The sequence below is a fragment of the Delphinus delphis genome, chromosome 13 (assembly GCF_949987515.2).
Source record: "Delphinus delphis chromosome 13, mDelDel1.2, whole genome shotgun sequence".
Lineage (NCBI taxonomy): Eukaryota > Metazoa > Chordata > Mammalia > Artiodactyla > Delphinidae > Delphinus > Delphinus delphis.
Genome location: NC_082695.1, coordinates 80,779,569 through 80,796,521, shown reverse-complemented (window position 1 = coordinate 80,796,521; position 16,953 = coordinate 80,779,569). Strand labels below are relative to the sequence as shown.

The window sequence follows — 16,953 nt, the reverse complement described above, 5'->3', positions numbered from 1 at the left end:
CTTATAACTAAAGAGATGGAAAAATAATTATTTTCAGATTTGGGGACCACATTTTAAAGTACATCAAATATTCCACTTATTAGTTTCTAGGGTGATCATGAGGGAACAACAACAAAAAACCCATATTGAGTAATTCATATTAGTGGCCACTTTCCCAGACATTGTGTTTGATCCTCATAAGAATCCAGTGAAGAGGGAAGAAGTGATGCTATGTGACTTTTAAAGCCAGGTCATTAAAATACAATTTATTTCTCTCTGTGCTTGACAGATGTTCACTTTCAACCAAGCCATTATGCCGTGTGTTAGCCAAGTGGCCACACAGATAGGCTATATACAGATGTTCCAACTGAGATCCCAGATGAGAAAAAAGATCAGCTGGCAGATATGGGAGTAAGTGAGATTTCAGATAATCCTACACTGCCCCCCGCACCTAAAGTCACCCTCGGCCCTGGAGCCATCCCAGCTGAGGTCACATGTAGCAACAGATGTGCTGTCCATAGAAATCCATGCTCAAGATTCATGAACAGAATACGTGGTGATTGTTGTCTCAATAATAATCATCATTTGTGAACTTGTTATAAAACAATAGATCATTGGAACACAGGTATCACTGTCCATATTTTTACAAAGTTGACAATAGCACACCCTTTACTAACCCAATATCGTATAGCTAGAGTATGTCAGAAGCAAGATGAATGTCCAGGTGATTTAATCAAGTCTAGTTCTCCTTCCTCTCTACTATACATGGTCAATGAATAAAGCATCTTTTTCTGTAATCAGTACCTCACAAAATTGTGAGTTTCCCCTTATGAATATTAACATATCTATTCATTTTTATTGACTCACTGAAATCTATGAATGCTGTAAAAGTTAGATAATACACAGGTTATTTTTATCATAAACATTAATAATTCAAATATAATGAGGGTGATCTACCAGAGAAGATGAGAACAAGGTTATGATAAAAAATGATTAAAATGAACCTGTTATAACTTATTTTTCAAAATTCAAAAAATGAATATAAAATTCAAACTCATTTTTCAAATATTAGTACTTAATGACTAGTCATAGGTAAAATACATTAGCAGATGGCTAGTTTAAGAGACTTAACAATGTTAAGAAGTTTGAAAAACAGACTTGGTTAAGGAAGACAATAATTAGTACTTACTCTCTTTCTTTCCATAAGATTTTTTGGAACTCATCCAAATTCACCTGCAAAGCTGAAATTTCAGGAACTCCATTCTCCAGAGGCAGATTTATTGCCTGCAGTCTTAATCCAGGTCTCACTGTACGGTTTTCAGAACCACCATTCTTGAATAAATCAGGACAATCTAGATTGAGTTTCACCTCTTCATTTAATTTTAATGGGTCAATAATCAAACCTTCTTCCTGAAAGAAAAAAAAATACAAAACAATTATTATTGTTGAATTTTAAAATCCAATGTAGAAAAATCATGAAGAAAACATTTTTGAAAGGAAATAAAATGTTACGATTCAGCATCAAATTCATATTTTCACTTATTTATCATTCTCTAATAGTGTTATATGGACAAACTTTAACTTATATATTTTTAGGCTTTTTTTTCCTTTCAATGTTCTACCATATTCTAATAAAATAAATTTCCCTGCGGTCTCTTAAAATTTTCCATTTACAGTGGACTATGTTATATCTAACATACACTCCATACATCATGAAAAGCTTAACATTTTAGACGGAATTATAGAAAAGCAAGATATTAATTGATTTTATGTTTTTAGAGATGGAATTAAATAGAAAGGGGTAATAATATAAAGGGTAAATAATACAAACTATTTAAAGAGATAACATGAATTCCTAAAGTTTCCCAAAGTATGTTCCATGAGTTGTTAATAATATTTGTCAGATTTAAAAATATATATGGGGGGTGGTTCATCAACAGATAAGTGTATGCACGGCTAGATTAAAGTTTACAAACTTCTGTTATGTGCAGAATGCTCAGAAATTTCAAGATTCCAAATATACCAAGAAATTCCAAAAGTGGGTAGTGTGAAGTATTCCCTAAAGGTATTTCCCTATGGTACCCATTTTACAGGAATTAATTGTGAGGCCAGAGTCCCAAACCTTGGGAAATGTTTTAAACTACTGCATGGATAATTTAAGAGTCGCTTATTAGGGTAAATGGAGAGAAATCTCTCTAAATATCTTCTTTTAACATAAAAAAATGCTGGGGTTTTTCTTTGGCTAAAAATACTAGTAATATCAGTAATATGGACTGAATCGTGTCTTCCCTAATACCCATATGTTGAAGTCTGCACCCCCCAACCCCCAGTACCTCAGAATGTGACTATATTTGGAGACAGGGTGTTTAAAAAGGCAATTAAGTTAAAATGAGGGTCATCAGGGTGGGCCTAGTGATGGTATCCTTATAAGAAGAGAAGATGCAAACTCATATATATATAGGATGGATAAACAACAAGGTCCTACTGTACAGCACAGGGAACTATATTCAATATCCTGGAATAGAAAATAATATGAAAAACAATATATTTATATGTATAACTGAATCACTTTGCAATACAGTGGAAATTAACACAACATTGTAAATCAACTATACCTCAATAAAATAAATTTAAAAAAAAAAAGAAGAAGAGGAAATTTGGACACAGACACACACAGAGAAAAGGTGATGTGAAGACACAGGGAGAAGACCGCCATCTATAAGCCAAGGAGGAAGGCCTCAGCAGAAACCAGCCCTGCTGACACCTAGATCTCAGACTTGTAGCCTCCAGAACAGTGAGAAAATAAATTTCTGTCGCTAAAGCCACTCAGTCTGGGGTACTTAGTTCTGGCAGCCTAAACAAACAAATACAGTCACCACTGGTTTTGCTATTTTCTCTTCCCTCTCCATTACTATATACAGCATTCAAATATGCACATAACCTCTAAATTCTTCTGGATTTTTTTCTGACCTTACTATTTATGTTCTCCTTGGTAGGATATTCTCTCTTTCCCAAGCACTCTCTGATGGACTCACACGTTTTGGAACCAATTTGAAAGGGGTCTCTCTGTGCATAGGACACTTCTATGAAACTAGGAAGCTTCCGGTCCTGGGTGACTCTAGCTTCCAAGGCCTCTTTTTGATGTGACAAACTTTGCTTTTTTTTCAAGGCACTCAATTCCTTCATGGTCATCTCTAATTTTATTCTGAGTTGTCTTCCTTCCTCCCTGGCGCTGTTCCTTTCAGCTCGAACTTTACTCCACTTTTCTCTCCAGTTGGCCGTGCAGTCTGACCACCATCGCATGGTCTTCTCCATCTGAGCAGCTCTGGCCTTGACCTCCTCCAGTTCCCGCAGGCGAAGTTCTTCACAAATGCCCCAGTCGTTGATGTTGCAGGAATGAGCATGGGAGTTGTGAGCGGCATGAGATTGCAGCGCATGAAGGGGCAAACAGGAGCTACAGGTGTCCCTGCGGGATGAGGCAGGTGCCCCCAGGTCACACGGTGGTTTAACTGATGACTGCTGCATCTGGAAGATTTGTGTTTCTTCAATTAACCGATGAATGGAATCTAAATTCATATTTATCTTTTCAGGCCTAAAAAAAGACAGAGAACATAATTGCATTTGAATTTCCTCTGCAATTATAAGAGCAAGACCGACATTTAAAACAGAAAGTGATAAAAACAATGCATCTTCTCAACATTGTATGTTTTTCTTCCCACTGTAAAAATAGAGAGGATTTTATGCATTTGTAATTATCCTCAAAGAAACAGAAATCATTCACATTTAATTTTGCCAAACGAATACAAATAAATATATAAAGATGCAACTGGGGATAGCACAGGATGTGATTTTAGGAAATCCAATTCTTTTCACGTAATATTTATTGTAACACATATTGTCCATTAACTGCTCAATGGTCCCCTTTTCCCCTGTTAACTAAAGCACAATTTGTTCAGGTGGAAGGCAGAAGCTGTTGATCTCTGGAAGGATAAGCCTCTATTCCAATCCCAGGGGTTAAATCTTGAGTGGTCTAAATCTTCCATGACAACCCCCATTTAATTCACCATTCACTGGTTTTAAAGCAGCATATGACCTGGTTCTGGCTGATGAGATGTGAGGGGAAGTCTGCTAGAAAAGTTTCCCATCTAGAAAAATGTGAAAACATCAAAATGAGAAACCCTTTTTCCTCTGCTTTCTTCCTGCTTGAACAAAGACATGATTCTGGAAGAAGGTAAGTGTAACAGCCACCCTGTAACATTAAAAATGGTGCAACAGATGGATGAAAAGAGCTTGATGTAACAATGGAGCTGCAGCATGAAACAAAGAATCCATACCTCTGGTTTCCTTGCTATGTGAGAATGATTAGCTATATTTATTTAAGCTATATTTATTTAAGCTATATTTATTTAAGCTATATTTATTATATATTTAGCTATATTTAGCTATATTTATTTAAGCTATGATTGAGTTTTCTGTTACTTGGAGTCAAAATGACATCAAAATATTTAGCTATATTTAGCTATATTTATTTAAGCTATGATTGTTGAGTTTTCTGTTACTTGGAGTCAAAATGACATCTAACTGATACATTAATTAATTTCCTACTATGGTTAATATTATGATAAATTCAAAAAATAAAATATGAATAAGACATGGTCTTTATCCTTAAAGATTTTATAGTCCAGTAGATGAGACAAGCACATAAAATTTAAAATACATAATATGCCTATAAAAATATATTTATTTAATCAAATTTTTTTAGCATTGTATTATGTGTCAAATCAATGTTAGTTTCCTAGGATATGTACATGGTACTCTGGGGAGAACTGCTAAAGAAGTGATGAGCTGTTTCCTAGAAATTAAGAGGCTTCACAGACAACACTGAACAAAGTCTCAGTAATTTCAAAGCTTTAAAAATGAATTAAAAACAGCTTTCCATATAAGTAGCAAAGACAAATTAATTGGTAAATGCAAACCTTTGTTATCAGTGTGTACACCCATTACTTTATTCAATATAGCAACATAACCACATTGAGGATTTAGCAAGTGGAACATTTTCTTTAAAATAAATGCTCAAATCATGCAGGTTAATCTAAAATTAATAAAGTTCTGGGCTTCCCTGGTGGCACAGTGGTTGAGAGTCCGCCTTCCGATGCAGGGGACACGGGTTCGTGCCCTGGTCCGGGAGGATCCCACATGCCGTGGAGCGGCTGGGCCCGTGAGCCATGGCCACTGAGCCTTTGCGTTCGGAGCCTGTGCTCCGCACGGCAGAGGCCACAACAGTGAGAGGCCCGCGTACCGCAAAAAAAAAAAAAAATAATAAAATAAAATAAAATTAATAAAGTTCTGTGGTTGTATAAGATTAGCCATTTTTATTATCAAAGAAGATTTTCTGGTGTAAATAAGCTTAGATAACATTTTGTATTCATGACATTAACTACTCCCTTTTTTTCATTTCCTCTTATATAGTTACAGATCATAAACTGTCTTTTTATGAACCATCTATTTAATCAACTGAAGGGGTTTCATGATACCAATTAAGTTACAAAATAAACTTCTATTCACTGAAAACAAGGCTATATAATATTAAATGCATATCACTTGCAGTTGTAGAAAAATACACATTTTAATAAGTGTTCTGTAGAGATGCCAAACCAATTCACTCCTTATTATAATAATATAGATTTGTGGTTGTAATTATTTTTGTTAGCATTAGTATATGCCCAATCATATTTGAATTAGTGCTGACTTGGAGCAACTGTTCTTTTCATTTACCGTAACTCAGAGAGCAATGATAATATAACCGACCAAACTTCCTGGACCATTAGTAAACCAAGACCAATATGAAAAAAAAAAAGAACAAAAGGAACTCTTAATTAGAAGCATACCAAGTATTATATGTATATATTTTTATATTTATATATATTTCACTATTTAATGAAATATTTCTTTTGGTAGAAATTCCAAAATGAAGACAGAAAAGTTATTTCAGCATATTAAACTTAAATTTAACCTTGCCATTTTTCAAAATAAATCAGTATCATAAAATTGTAATGTCTTTTAAAATGTCTAACTTTTATTTCACTAGTGTTTTGAAGACTCTATAATTAGACTCTGGTACATTGAGATCTTGCCTACCAATTAACTATGTATTTTTTCACATCTGACTAAACAAAATTGAGTTGGGTTTAATTATTTAGTCCTTGAATTTCAATAGTATTTCCTGTTCTAAAGTGTTTCTCAAGCAAGTGTAATGGGGATATTTAATCCTCATGTGTATTTATTAAAGCATTCATTTTCTCTATACATATGTACCTAATCTTCACGTTTTGTTTCAGATGACTATGAAAGTATTTTTCAGTGGTTGTAGCACAAAGCCTTTGATATATAGGAAAATATTTTAATGCTATTGACTCTGGTTTCTTATATTAATTTTTGGATTGTTTTTACCACAAAAAAAAAGAAGTGGGGAGCACAAGGAAACTCTTGGAGGTGATGGACATGTTTATTATCTTGAGCATGGTGATGGTTTCATGGGTGCACACATATGTCCAAGCTCATCAAATTGTATATATTAAATACATGCAGTATTTTATACCAATTACACCTCAATAAAGCTGTTTTTAAAAAGTTCATACAACCAGGCTACCACAATTACTGCAAGTAATTTTGAATGTAGTATATAGCCATATTAATAAAATTTGATGGGTCTACAATATGTAGGCTATATTACTAAATGTATTATTTCTTGCCAAAGAGGAGCTTAATGTGTGAGACATTGGGCTCCAGAGTCTATTGGTCCAAGTTCTGACTCTGCCACTTTCTAGGTAGCTGAAAGTAGAAAAACCACATAAATTGCCTTTGACTCATATCCTTATTTGTGAAGGAAAACAGAATCATCATGTACCTCACTGAGTTCTTATGACCATTAAGTGGGAAAATGCCTACAGATTGGCTAGCAATTCTTCTCAGTGCTATACAAGTCACTAGTATGTCACCTTGGACTATTGTACTATTTAATTTTTTTCAGTATCATTCCTCTCTTTTGAAAGAGAAATGCTGTGCTTAAAAAATAGGGATAGCAACAGATAAATGTGATTTCGAAAAAAGAAAGCTCTGAATTTCATGTAATAAGGGTACAATCTCATTTTTATATCATATTAATATTATTCAGTACTATTATTATCTCCATCCCAGATATGAAGAAACTAGGGCTTAGGGTTCTAATGTAGCCAGCCCAAGTCAGACACTAAGAAGGAGTCAACCCACAGAAAACAAATTTATGGTTACCAAAGGGGAAAGGGAGGTGGGGGAGGGATATTAGGAGTATGGGATTAACAGATACAAACTACTATACATAACACAGATAAGCAACAAAGATTTACTGTATAAAATACCTTATGATAACTTATAATGGAAAATAATCTGAAAAAAATTATATATATAACCGAATACTTTTCTGTATATCTAAAACTAACTCAATATTGTAAATCAACTATACTTTATTAAGAAAAAAATTTTAAAAATAAAAGAAAGGATAAAGAAAAAAGAAGGGGTCAATCCAGTTTGGGAATTGAGGAAATTTGAACCCAGGGCCAATGCCTCTCCGTATCAAAACTCTCCAGCTTCAAAATACCTATTTCCACTGTAGTGAGATCACCTTTTAGATTATTTCATAAATACATTTGACAGAGTCTCATGCTGGATATTTTTACGTTCAGGTATCTCCCATTAAATCAAACTACAAGTAGTCAACTGATCCTGACATTGCATTTTGAGTCAATTCAATCTCCTCCTCATTGCTTAGAGGACCTGCAAGGTCTAGGCTTGTCCATCCCTCCATGCTTCCGCCACCCTGGTGTGTCTGTACCTTGTACAAACCTCACCTCAGTGATCTCCTTTGTGCAATCTGATTGCTACGCAGGTGCACTCTCCCCTCTCTCCACACACCCAGCTCCTCCTGGCTTCCCATCCTTCAGGTAGCAGCTGCTGGGACCTATGCTTGACTCTCCTCCGTCCCCTGGAGGCCCTACATCTGAGGCCCTCCCTCTGGCCTCCTCTGGATAGTGAACAAAATAGACATGGCTTCTGCCATCCTGGGACCTTGCTAACTACCAATAGCAATAAATCAAGCTAACACCAATTTTAACTGTCTTTGAAAGAAATAACCAGTGTGTTGTGATTTAACACATACCTATATACTGAGAGAAGTCTCTCTGAAGTGTTATCAGAAGCATGAGGTGGACCAGAAATAAAAGCATTTTTGGCATAAGTTACAATATCAGGGCAGAACAAAATAGGGTCCAAAGGGATTTTTGTTTTATTGTTTATATGTATTGCTTTCCATTAACCTATAGGAAATGAATTTTATATGAAACCCTTCTTAGTTTTTTTTCTAAGACACACAGGACCTCTAATGCATATGCAATAATGTTAATAAAAGCCATAGCAAGGAGAAAATAGATTAATACAGATATAAAACATAATGCTAAGGAATAATTTACTATAGATATGACACCATACACTGTGATAGAAAGAGAAAAAGAAGGATCAGTTTTTAATCTTCAGGAAAGTAAAACATCATATTGTATTTTAAAATGTGGCCTGTCAAACATGTACAAGTGATTAGTATAAAAACACATGCATTTTGCATGGGTCAATGCAGAAAAATACAATATATTTTAGGAATGTTTTGCAAGAGAACACTAAATATTAAACGTGAAGACTGCAGCTGTGATAGTAAGTGAAATAATTACAATGAATGGCCATATGACATCACATCGATATAGGTCAAGCTTTGCCCACAGTGTTTTAAAAATATTATATTTTAAAAATCCATACATGGTGGCAAATTATACAGACAGTTATAGTCTACATTTGCTGATGTGAATGTGAGATTCTGCAATCATGTAGAGGCAGGAAACACTTGCACAAAAAAGGCAACTAAACAATATAAAACTTGTGCAAGTTGCCATTTATTTAAAGTTTAGATACTTTATTTTCTAAAAGTATAAAATAAGCACAAATGCAAACGTTTTGTCAATAAAACGTGTATACTTATGTTTTCCAAGAGTCATTATTGAATTTAAATTGCATTATCTGATCAGATAGAAATTATCTTTATTTTAAAGAACTGGAATTCATGTGATAAGCCCTGGCTTTTTTTAGCCGACTCTTCATTGATTCCTATCTTTTTAACTTCTTACTATTACCTAGAATTATTGAAGCCATGTATCACTGTTTTAAATTAATGCGATGTCTTTTCTTTAGTCTAGGTTTCCAGGAAAATTATTTGGGAAAAATAATGTTCCTTAGATAATGCTTAATAATAAAAAATTAACCTCGTTTCTTATAAAATAAACTATTTCAGAATTAAACTATTTCAGAATAATCTCTCCACATAGCATCTTGATGTTATCGCTACATTTCCAGACAATAGCAATGTTTCCTATGCTTTTAGAGGCTAAGAAACGAATTGCTACATTAAAATAATAACCTTTTGGGCTTCCCTGGTGGCGCAGTGGTTGGGAGTCCGCCTGCCGGTGCAGGGGACGCGGGTTCGTGCACCGGTCCGGGAGGATCCCGCGTGCCGCGGAGCGGCTGGGCCCGTGGGCCATGGCCGCTGGGCCTGCACGTCCGGAGCCTGTGCTCCGCGGCGGGGGAGGCCACGGCAGTGAGAGGCCCGCGTACCGCAAAAATAATAATAATAATAACCTTTTAGGTCATAGGTAAAATGATCAGTCTTACTTCTTCAAGAATATGAACGAAGGAGTAAAGAAAGATCCAAAATCCACAATCCATGTTATAAAGTACCAATGTATCATTTGTAATGAGCCTTGGAAAAATAAAATTTCTGTTTTTTGGCAGGCTGATCACCTTGAAGCTTTTATAGTGCTTTGCCTGCCAAGCACAAACTTAGGTTCAGATAATTTAGAATTTCTTGGAGGATATAACATAATTTAACTATTCTTGTGTGGTACTTGGGGTGTCAATCAGGTTCAAGAAAGTTCTGTTTTACAATATTCCTGACATGTTTCACCAGTGAACAGATCTTACGACAGAAAGATATTTCATCTAAGATTTGCGTTTACAGCTTAAGTATATTTCTTCTAACAGTACATATAAAATCTGTGCTACTTACTACCGATTTGTATGGGAGCCTGACACTTGTTGAATTCCTTAGCACTTTTTAATATTTATGTTAATTTCAAGGTTTCAGTGAAGAAAACCACAAACTATCCCAGTTTTCTCATGCAATCTAATCCAACTTAATCTTGCCAAAATATCCATTGAGACCTTAAGCCAAAAGTTGACATTAGTATTAGCTGTGGTAGAACTATAAAGCCCAGTTGAATCTTATTTTCATGTAAGAATAATCTTGCTACAATTTCCAGGTGGCTAACAGTCAGGGTGCACATTTTATTAGAAAGAACAGCAAAAACATTGTCATGTCAAAGATCCTACCACTTTCCAAAGCTGGGCAGGTGGCCCTGAAGCTGGAATTTACGTTGCTGTGCTTACACCATTTTGTGTAATTTCACAGAGATTAAATAATGTAGAGGACCATAAAACTGTGTCCATAAATATTAGAAAATTAAAATCCAGAAGAGCACACAGCCAACAACTCAAAATTATAATTATTAAGTCATAATGTGAGACGAATGACCCTATGAAATAACTCCTATCACAGTTTCACGACAAACCACGTGGTGCTGAGAGGACCTATGCTTTCCGTTCTTTTTTCTGTTTGTTCTTTATTGAAAAGGTATTCACTTGTTAACATTATAAATTTTCTTTAATATTGAATTCATCAACATTTTCCAATATGTATGTCCATTTTAGGGTTGCAGTGAACAAAACCACAAGCCATCCCAATTTTTCTATGCATTTCCTAAGCAAAATGCCTAAGCCACCCACCCCATTCACACGTGCTCTTAAAGAATGTGTGCAGCTAAGTCCGAAATTCTTCATAGATCTGGTTACATTTTGTCCTGAACGAGAGAAAGTTCTTTTCATGTCAGTATGTTTCAGTAATGTTTTCTCACACCCATTTGATGGAATGTGTATGTAGCTGCCAAGCTATTCTACGTCAGCTGACTGGCAAGTTTTCACAGGCTTAATAATGAAGTTTGGAGAATATAACCCAAATGACTGTCATATTTACTTTTGAAATGCAGTTATAAAAGATTTTAATAAAAATATTTATTCTTAAAGTCTGTTCAATTTTCCTGACAGTACATTCTTTACATTAATAATACAAATTGACTGAAATGTATTCCACATCAAAAAGCTAAGAGAAAAAAAAAATTGATATCAGAAGTAGAAACGTTCCAATGTATTTAGATATTTGTGAGCTATACCTATGAATAATATTTCCAAATACTTGGTTTCACTCACCCTACTTCTTACTAAAGCAAAGCAATAGTCACATAAAGGCATGTATGATATTGTTTGTGAAGCTTTACTTCTTACGCATGATCTGGAATTTAATTATCAGTGTAAAGAGCTTAAAATTGGTGGCAGAGATAAAAATTCATCCTTTTAAATGATCAGATCAAAGAAAAAGTCTTTAAAAAGCCCAGCTACCCCAAATCACAAGAGTATTGGTTCATCATATGCTATAGAGAGCATACAGAAAAGATGGGGCAAGACAGGTTTCATTCCGGACAAGAGAAAGACCAGATTTAAGGAACCAACACCCTACAGAGTTCAAGAGGTAACTTGGCAGCCCTTGGGTTTGCAGCTACTCTTTGTAAGAGCTAATGAGGGCCTCATACCCAAAATATTTGCCACAGTAATCTTCAGAAGTTTCAAAATTACCACCCCCCAACAAGAAGTTGTGTAAGACTGTCATCTTTGCCTTGATGGTCAAGTAAAGCAACATTTTAAATACAGAAGTTAGTATTTATTTATTCAGTATAATCATTAGACAGTGTCATGATAAAACGCATTTAAGTTGAGCTCAGGGGCAGTAGACAATTCTGCAAATAATCAACACAGTAAGGGTGGTATATTAGTTTCCTATTTCCCCTGTAGCAAATTACCACAAACTTAATGGCTTAAAACAACACAGACTTATTATGTTACATTTCTGAAGTTCAGAAACCCCAAATGAATCTCTCTGGACTAAAATCAAGGTGTTGGTAGGGCTGGTTTCTTCTAGAGGATCTGAAGGGAGAATCCATATCTAAAGGCAACTGCATCCCTTGGCTCGTGGCCCCTTCCTCACATCACCCCAATCCTTTGTTCCCATCATCACCTCTATTACTAACACTGATCCTCTCTCCTTTTATAAGGACCCTTGTGATTATATTGGCCCTGCTTGGATAATCCACAATAATCTCCCCATCTCAAAATGCTTAAGTTAATCACACCTGCAAAGTCTCTTTTACCATACTGTATAAGATACCTTACTGCAGCTTCTCTGGAGATTAGGGGTTAGGATGTGGGCACCTGGGCTGGGGGCATTAGTCAGCCAACAACAGGTGACATAGTGGAAAGACATTGAACTTTGAAACAACAAAGATATGAGTTCAAATTCTTGGTTTGTCATTTACCACCTTGTGACCTTAGCAACTTAATTAACCTTTGTGATAAAGCTTCTTCATCTATCAAATGGGGATATTAATAGTTTTGTAATAAGTTGTTTCAAGAGTGTCACATGAATTTTCCCTCAATACTGGATCATTCTCTTTAGCACACCAATTGCAACATTACCACCTTCCTCACCAAGTAAATATCCCATTTCCCTGCACCCATAACAAAAGAGACAATGTAACTAATGTGTTAGCTCCTCTGCTTTCATCCCCTCACATCCCATTTGCTCATCAACCCATTTCAACTGGAAATCTGCACACTCCATTCCACAGAAATTCCACTTGTCAAGGTCACAAATGACCTCAAATCGGATATTCATCTTTTTCCCTTGCCTATGTTGACTTCAGTAATATTCAAAACTGCTGAAAATTCCTTGCTTTTAAAACACATGTGTCTTTTGTTTTCCTTATCACCACACCCTTCTGATTATTCCATCACCTTCTCCTTCTTGGTCTCCTTTGTTTCTCCCTACTGTTCCTCCCTAAATATTAGAGAGTCCAAAGCTTGAATGCACTAGTGAGAATGTCTTTGCCATTGACTGCCAAATTCATATCTCCAGTCCCTCAATTGGTCCTGAGCTCTAGATTAATGTAGTATTTTCTCTATATCTCCACTTGGGTGTCTAATAGGAATCTCTACCTCCACCTTAACATTGACCAAATAGAAATCTTGATCCTCAGCCCTCTGCAAATTTGTTTTTTCCCATTGCTAACATCACAGTAAATGGCAACACCATCCATCCAACAGCTCAAGTCAAAAACCTAGTTTCTCTCTGACCCACATTTAGTCAGCAAGTTCTATTGCCTCATTTCTTCAAGTTACTTGCTAGATCCATGTACTTCCATCCACCTTCGTTGTCTCTGTCTTGTGGAAACAATCCCCACCCATCTCAACATTACTGCTACTGAAATGTCTATTAACACTTCTATCTATTTGGTATGCATCAGCCAAAGAATCCTTTTAAAAAATTAAATAAAAATATATAACTCTCTAATTAAACTTACTAATGCCTCCCTATAACAATTAGAATAAAATGAAAACTTCTAACCACAGTCTCAGTTTCAAATGCTCTAACACCAGCCTCCCTCCAGACCTCAATTCCTACCACGCCAGCCCTTCTCTGCCTTCCCTGCTTGCTCTGGTCAAGCTGACTTTCTTCCTATTCTTTGGAGAGGCCGTGCTCATTCCTGCCTTGGGACCTGTGAGTGGAATGCTCTTCCCTCAATTCTTGGATTTTAATATGTTCTGCTCTGAGTATTTAAAATTTTAAAGGCGATGAAGGTTCAAACTAAGAGGGTAAAATGCTAACAGTAGAATTTCAAGCATCAACCTTCCAATGTATAATAAAATGTGTATAATAAAACAATTTTTGAAACACTTTTAATGTACGTCTTACATGATGCTTATGGAAGTTCTGTTTGGTAGGTATGGGTGCCTGGACCAATGTCAAGAAATCTGAGAAGTGGCAGAGACAGGACTTAATTTAGATGTTTCTTCTCAAAGTTTAGCACTATTGCCACTATACCGAATTGTTTCTTTCACAAATGTTCAGGATAAATATCAGCATCCTGACCCAAACACCACAGCAAAGCGTGTTGTCTCATTGCCTCTTAATTTAAGGAAAGCGAGGGCTTGGGGGAAGAATTTAGTTTCAACCCATCAAAGCATCCAGAAGGCTACAGAATTTATCAGCCAATTGTTTCTTATAACAGAAAGATCTAAATGCTAGGAAAGGGCTTCCCTGGTGGCACAGTGGTTGAGAGTCCGCCTGCCGACGCAGGGGACACGGGTTCGTGTCCTGGTCCGGGAAGATCCCACATGCAGCGGCTCGGCCGGGCCCGTGAGCCATGGCCGCTGAGCCTGCGCATCCGGAGCCTGTGCTCCGCAACGGGAGAAGCCACAACAGTGAGAGGCCCGTGTACTGCAAAAAAAAAAAATTGTTTAATAAAAATAAAAAAATAAATGCTAGGAAGCCTGGGTGAAGAAGAAGGTTGTGGCACGAACACTTCTTGCCCTGTTCTCACAACCTTAGTCTCAGAGCAAGATTTTCTTTTGGAGCCCAGCTTTCCCGCATCAACATAGCATTAAAGTGCCTGTTCAAAAGAAGAAAATTAAGGAATTTAGGTCTCAGTACCCTGAAGGTGCTTTCCCAAGCCACCTCAAAAAATGTATACCACATACATGAGTGTGTATGCATATACATGTGTGTGTACGTGTGTATATACACAATGTACATATACATATCTATACAAATAGAAAATACACATTTTAACTGGGTTGTGTATGATTTCAATAGTATTTAGCAGATTGAACTACACTTTTGTGTGTATTTAGGAATGTCAACAGTACTTGGTGAAAATAATTCCTTCATGGCAAAATACTCTTCTGTTTTTGCTACAATTACACAGCAGCAAAGACTTAAGGGAAAATTATAGTTACTTTCAATGTATTTTGGATATAAATTTCTGTTTCATTATTGTTTCCAAGGTTCATGTAACATACTTATAAAGTCTTTTTCGGATTCAAAAAATATAAATCATCTGCATAGACTATCACATTCTCAGTAAATGTTTATTTCATTATAGACCATGAATTAATAATCACTAACATACACTAAGATTATATTTTTACATCCAAATCATACATGCTTACTAAGCATGGTTTATGCTATGATAGAAAAGAGCAGGGCCTATTTTAAAAGACTAGACTTTTAAAAATTATTTGATAGGTCTGGTCAAGTAGAGGCCGATGTACAGTTGAAATAGTTCACTGAACATTCATTTCTGTTAGATAGTAAGTGGTAAGATAAAAAAATATTTTTAAGAATTACTAAGAAAACTAACAAATTTCCAAAATCAAGTACACCTTAAGAATAAAATAATTTATTGACTCTGAGTTAACATTAACCAGAATTATTTTCAATGCCACTGATTAACCTTCAACTCTGTATTTATGGCATTTAGATTCAAAATGAGAAAACTTCTTGGCATTGTACAGAATCTACACATTATTGTTGTATGCTGAAATCCAAACTGAAATTTTTGGTTTGTGACGTAGTCTAATCTTGCCAAAAGATCCCTGAAAGAAGTAGTTCAAGAGAGTTCTCAGACATCAAATATAAAAAAGAAACGAATAAAAGCAGCCTAACATATTAAATTATAAACATATGGATGGAATTTCCTTTAAACTACTCTTGAGTCTAAACCTTAAGGGTAAAGAATTTAAAAAAAAACATATTTGAGGTTTCCATAACACAAAACACTTGAAAAGTTAGGGGATTCAACTACTCCAAAGACAGAAGAGATTTCTACTCTAATATTGAGTAAACTGAACCTTCTCTCCTACTATTTTGAAATACCTGTACTCTACAATTAAAATGTCAATCCTTATTACGTAGCCTTGTAATAAATATTAATGAATATATATATTAGTTGAGAGGTTTTTATTTATTATTTGTTTTTACATTCTGGAGCCAGAAATACTTAGAGATGAAGAGAAAATGCAAAATAAGAAAGGTACATACTTTATAATTGAATTTTTACTGAGATAACTGTAAATTCACATGCAGTTGTAGGAATAATACCAAGAAATCCATGAACATGTTAGCCAGTTTCTCCCAGTGATGACATCTTCCAAAACTATGTACAATGTCCCAGTCAGGATATTGAGATCAATACAGTTCACTGAACTTATTCAGATTTTCTCAGTTTAACTTGTATCCATTTGGTTTGCCTATATATTTTTTCTATACAATTTTATCATACGTATGGGTTTGTGTATCCACCACTCCAGTAAAGACAGAACCCACAGTCTTCATGTTCCCTCACCCTGTCACTAATCCCTGGAAACCACTAAATTATCTCCATTTCTAAATTTTCTCATTTCTAAAATTTTCTCATCACAAAAATATTATGGAAGTTTAATAATGCATCATGCAATCTTTACAGATTGGCTGTTTCACTCATTCACTCTGCATAGTACTCTGGAAATCATCCAAGTTGTTGCAAGTATACATATTCTGCTTTGGGGGTTTTGTGTTCATTGCTGAGGAGTATCCCATGGTAGGTAAGTGCCACGGTTTGTTGAACCTGCTAACCTATTGAAAGACATCTGATCTGTTTTCAGTTTTTGGCTATAGAAACAAAACAGCTATAAACATTGATATAATGGTTTTGCATGAACGTAACTTTTCATTTCTCTAGTATAAATGTCCATGAGTTCAACTGTTGGGAAATAAAGTAATTGCATGTTTAGTGTTATAAGAAACTGGCAAAGTGTTTTCCAGAGTGACTATACCATTTTACATTTTCATCCTCTCCAGCATAAGCATTGTCACTATTTTTTTCATTTTAGCCATTCTGATAGGCATATCTCAGT

The 16,953-nt window shown here is 35.4% G+C and overlaps 1 protein-coding gene across 5 annotated transcripts in view; it reads right to left on the bottom strand.

The window, feature by feature from the left end:
• Window positions 1–16,953, bottom strand: part of CCDC102B (coiled-coil domain containing 102B) — a 262,646-nt gene that overhangs the window by 214,119 nt on the left and 31,574 nt on the right. For all 5 annotated transcript variants that reach the window (XM_060029199.1, XM_060029202.1, XM_060029200.1 and 2 more), the window contains exons 2-3: window positions 2,950–3,571; window positions 1,169–1,389 (exon numbers count right to left, since the gene is read on the bottom strand). In XM_060029199.1, the coding sequence (XP_059885182.1) occupies window positions 1,169–1,389; window positions 2,950–3,555 (827 nt within the window). In that variant the 5' untranslated portion in view covers window positions 3,556–3,571. The remainder of the gene's footprint in view (window positions 1–1,168; window positions 1,390–2,949; window positions 3,572–16,953) is intronic.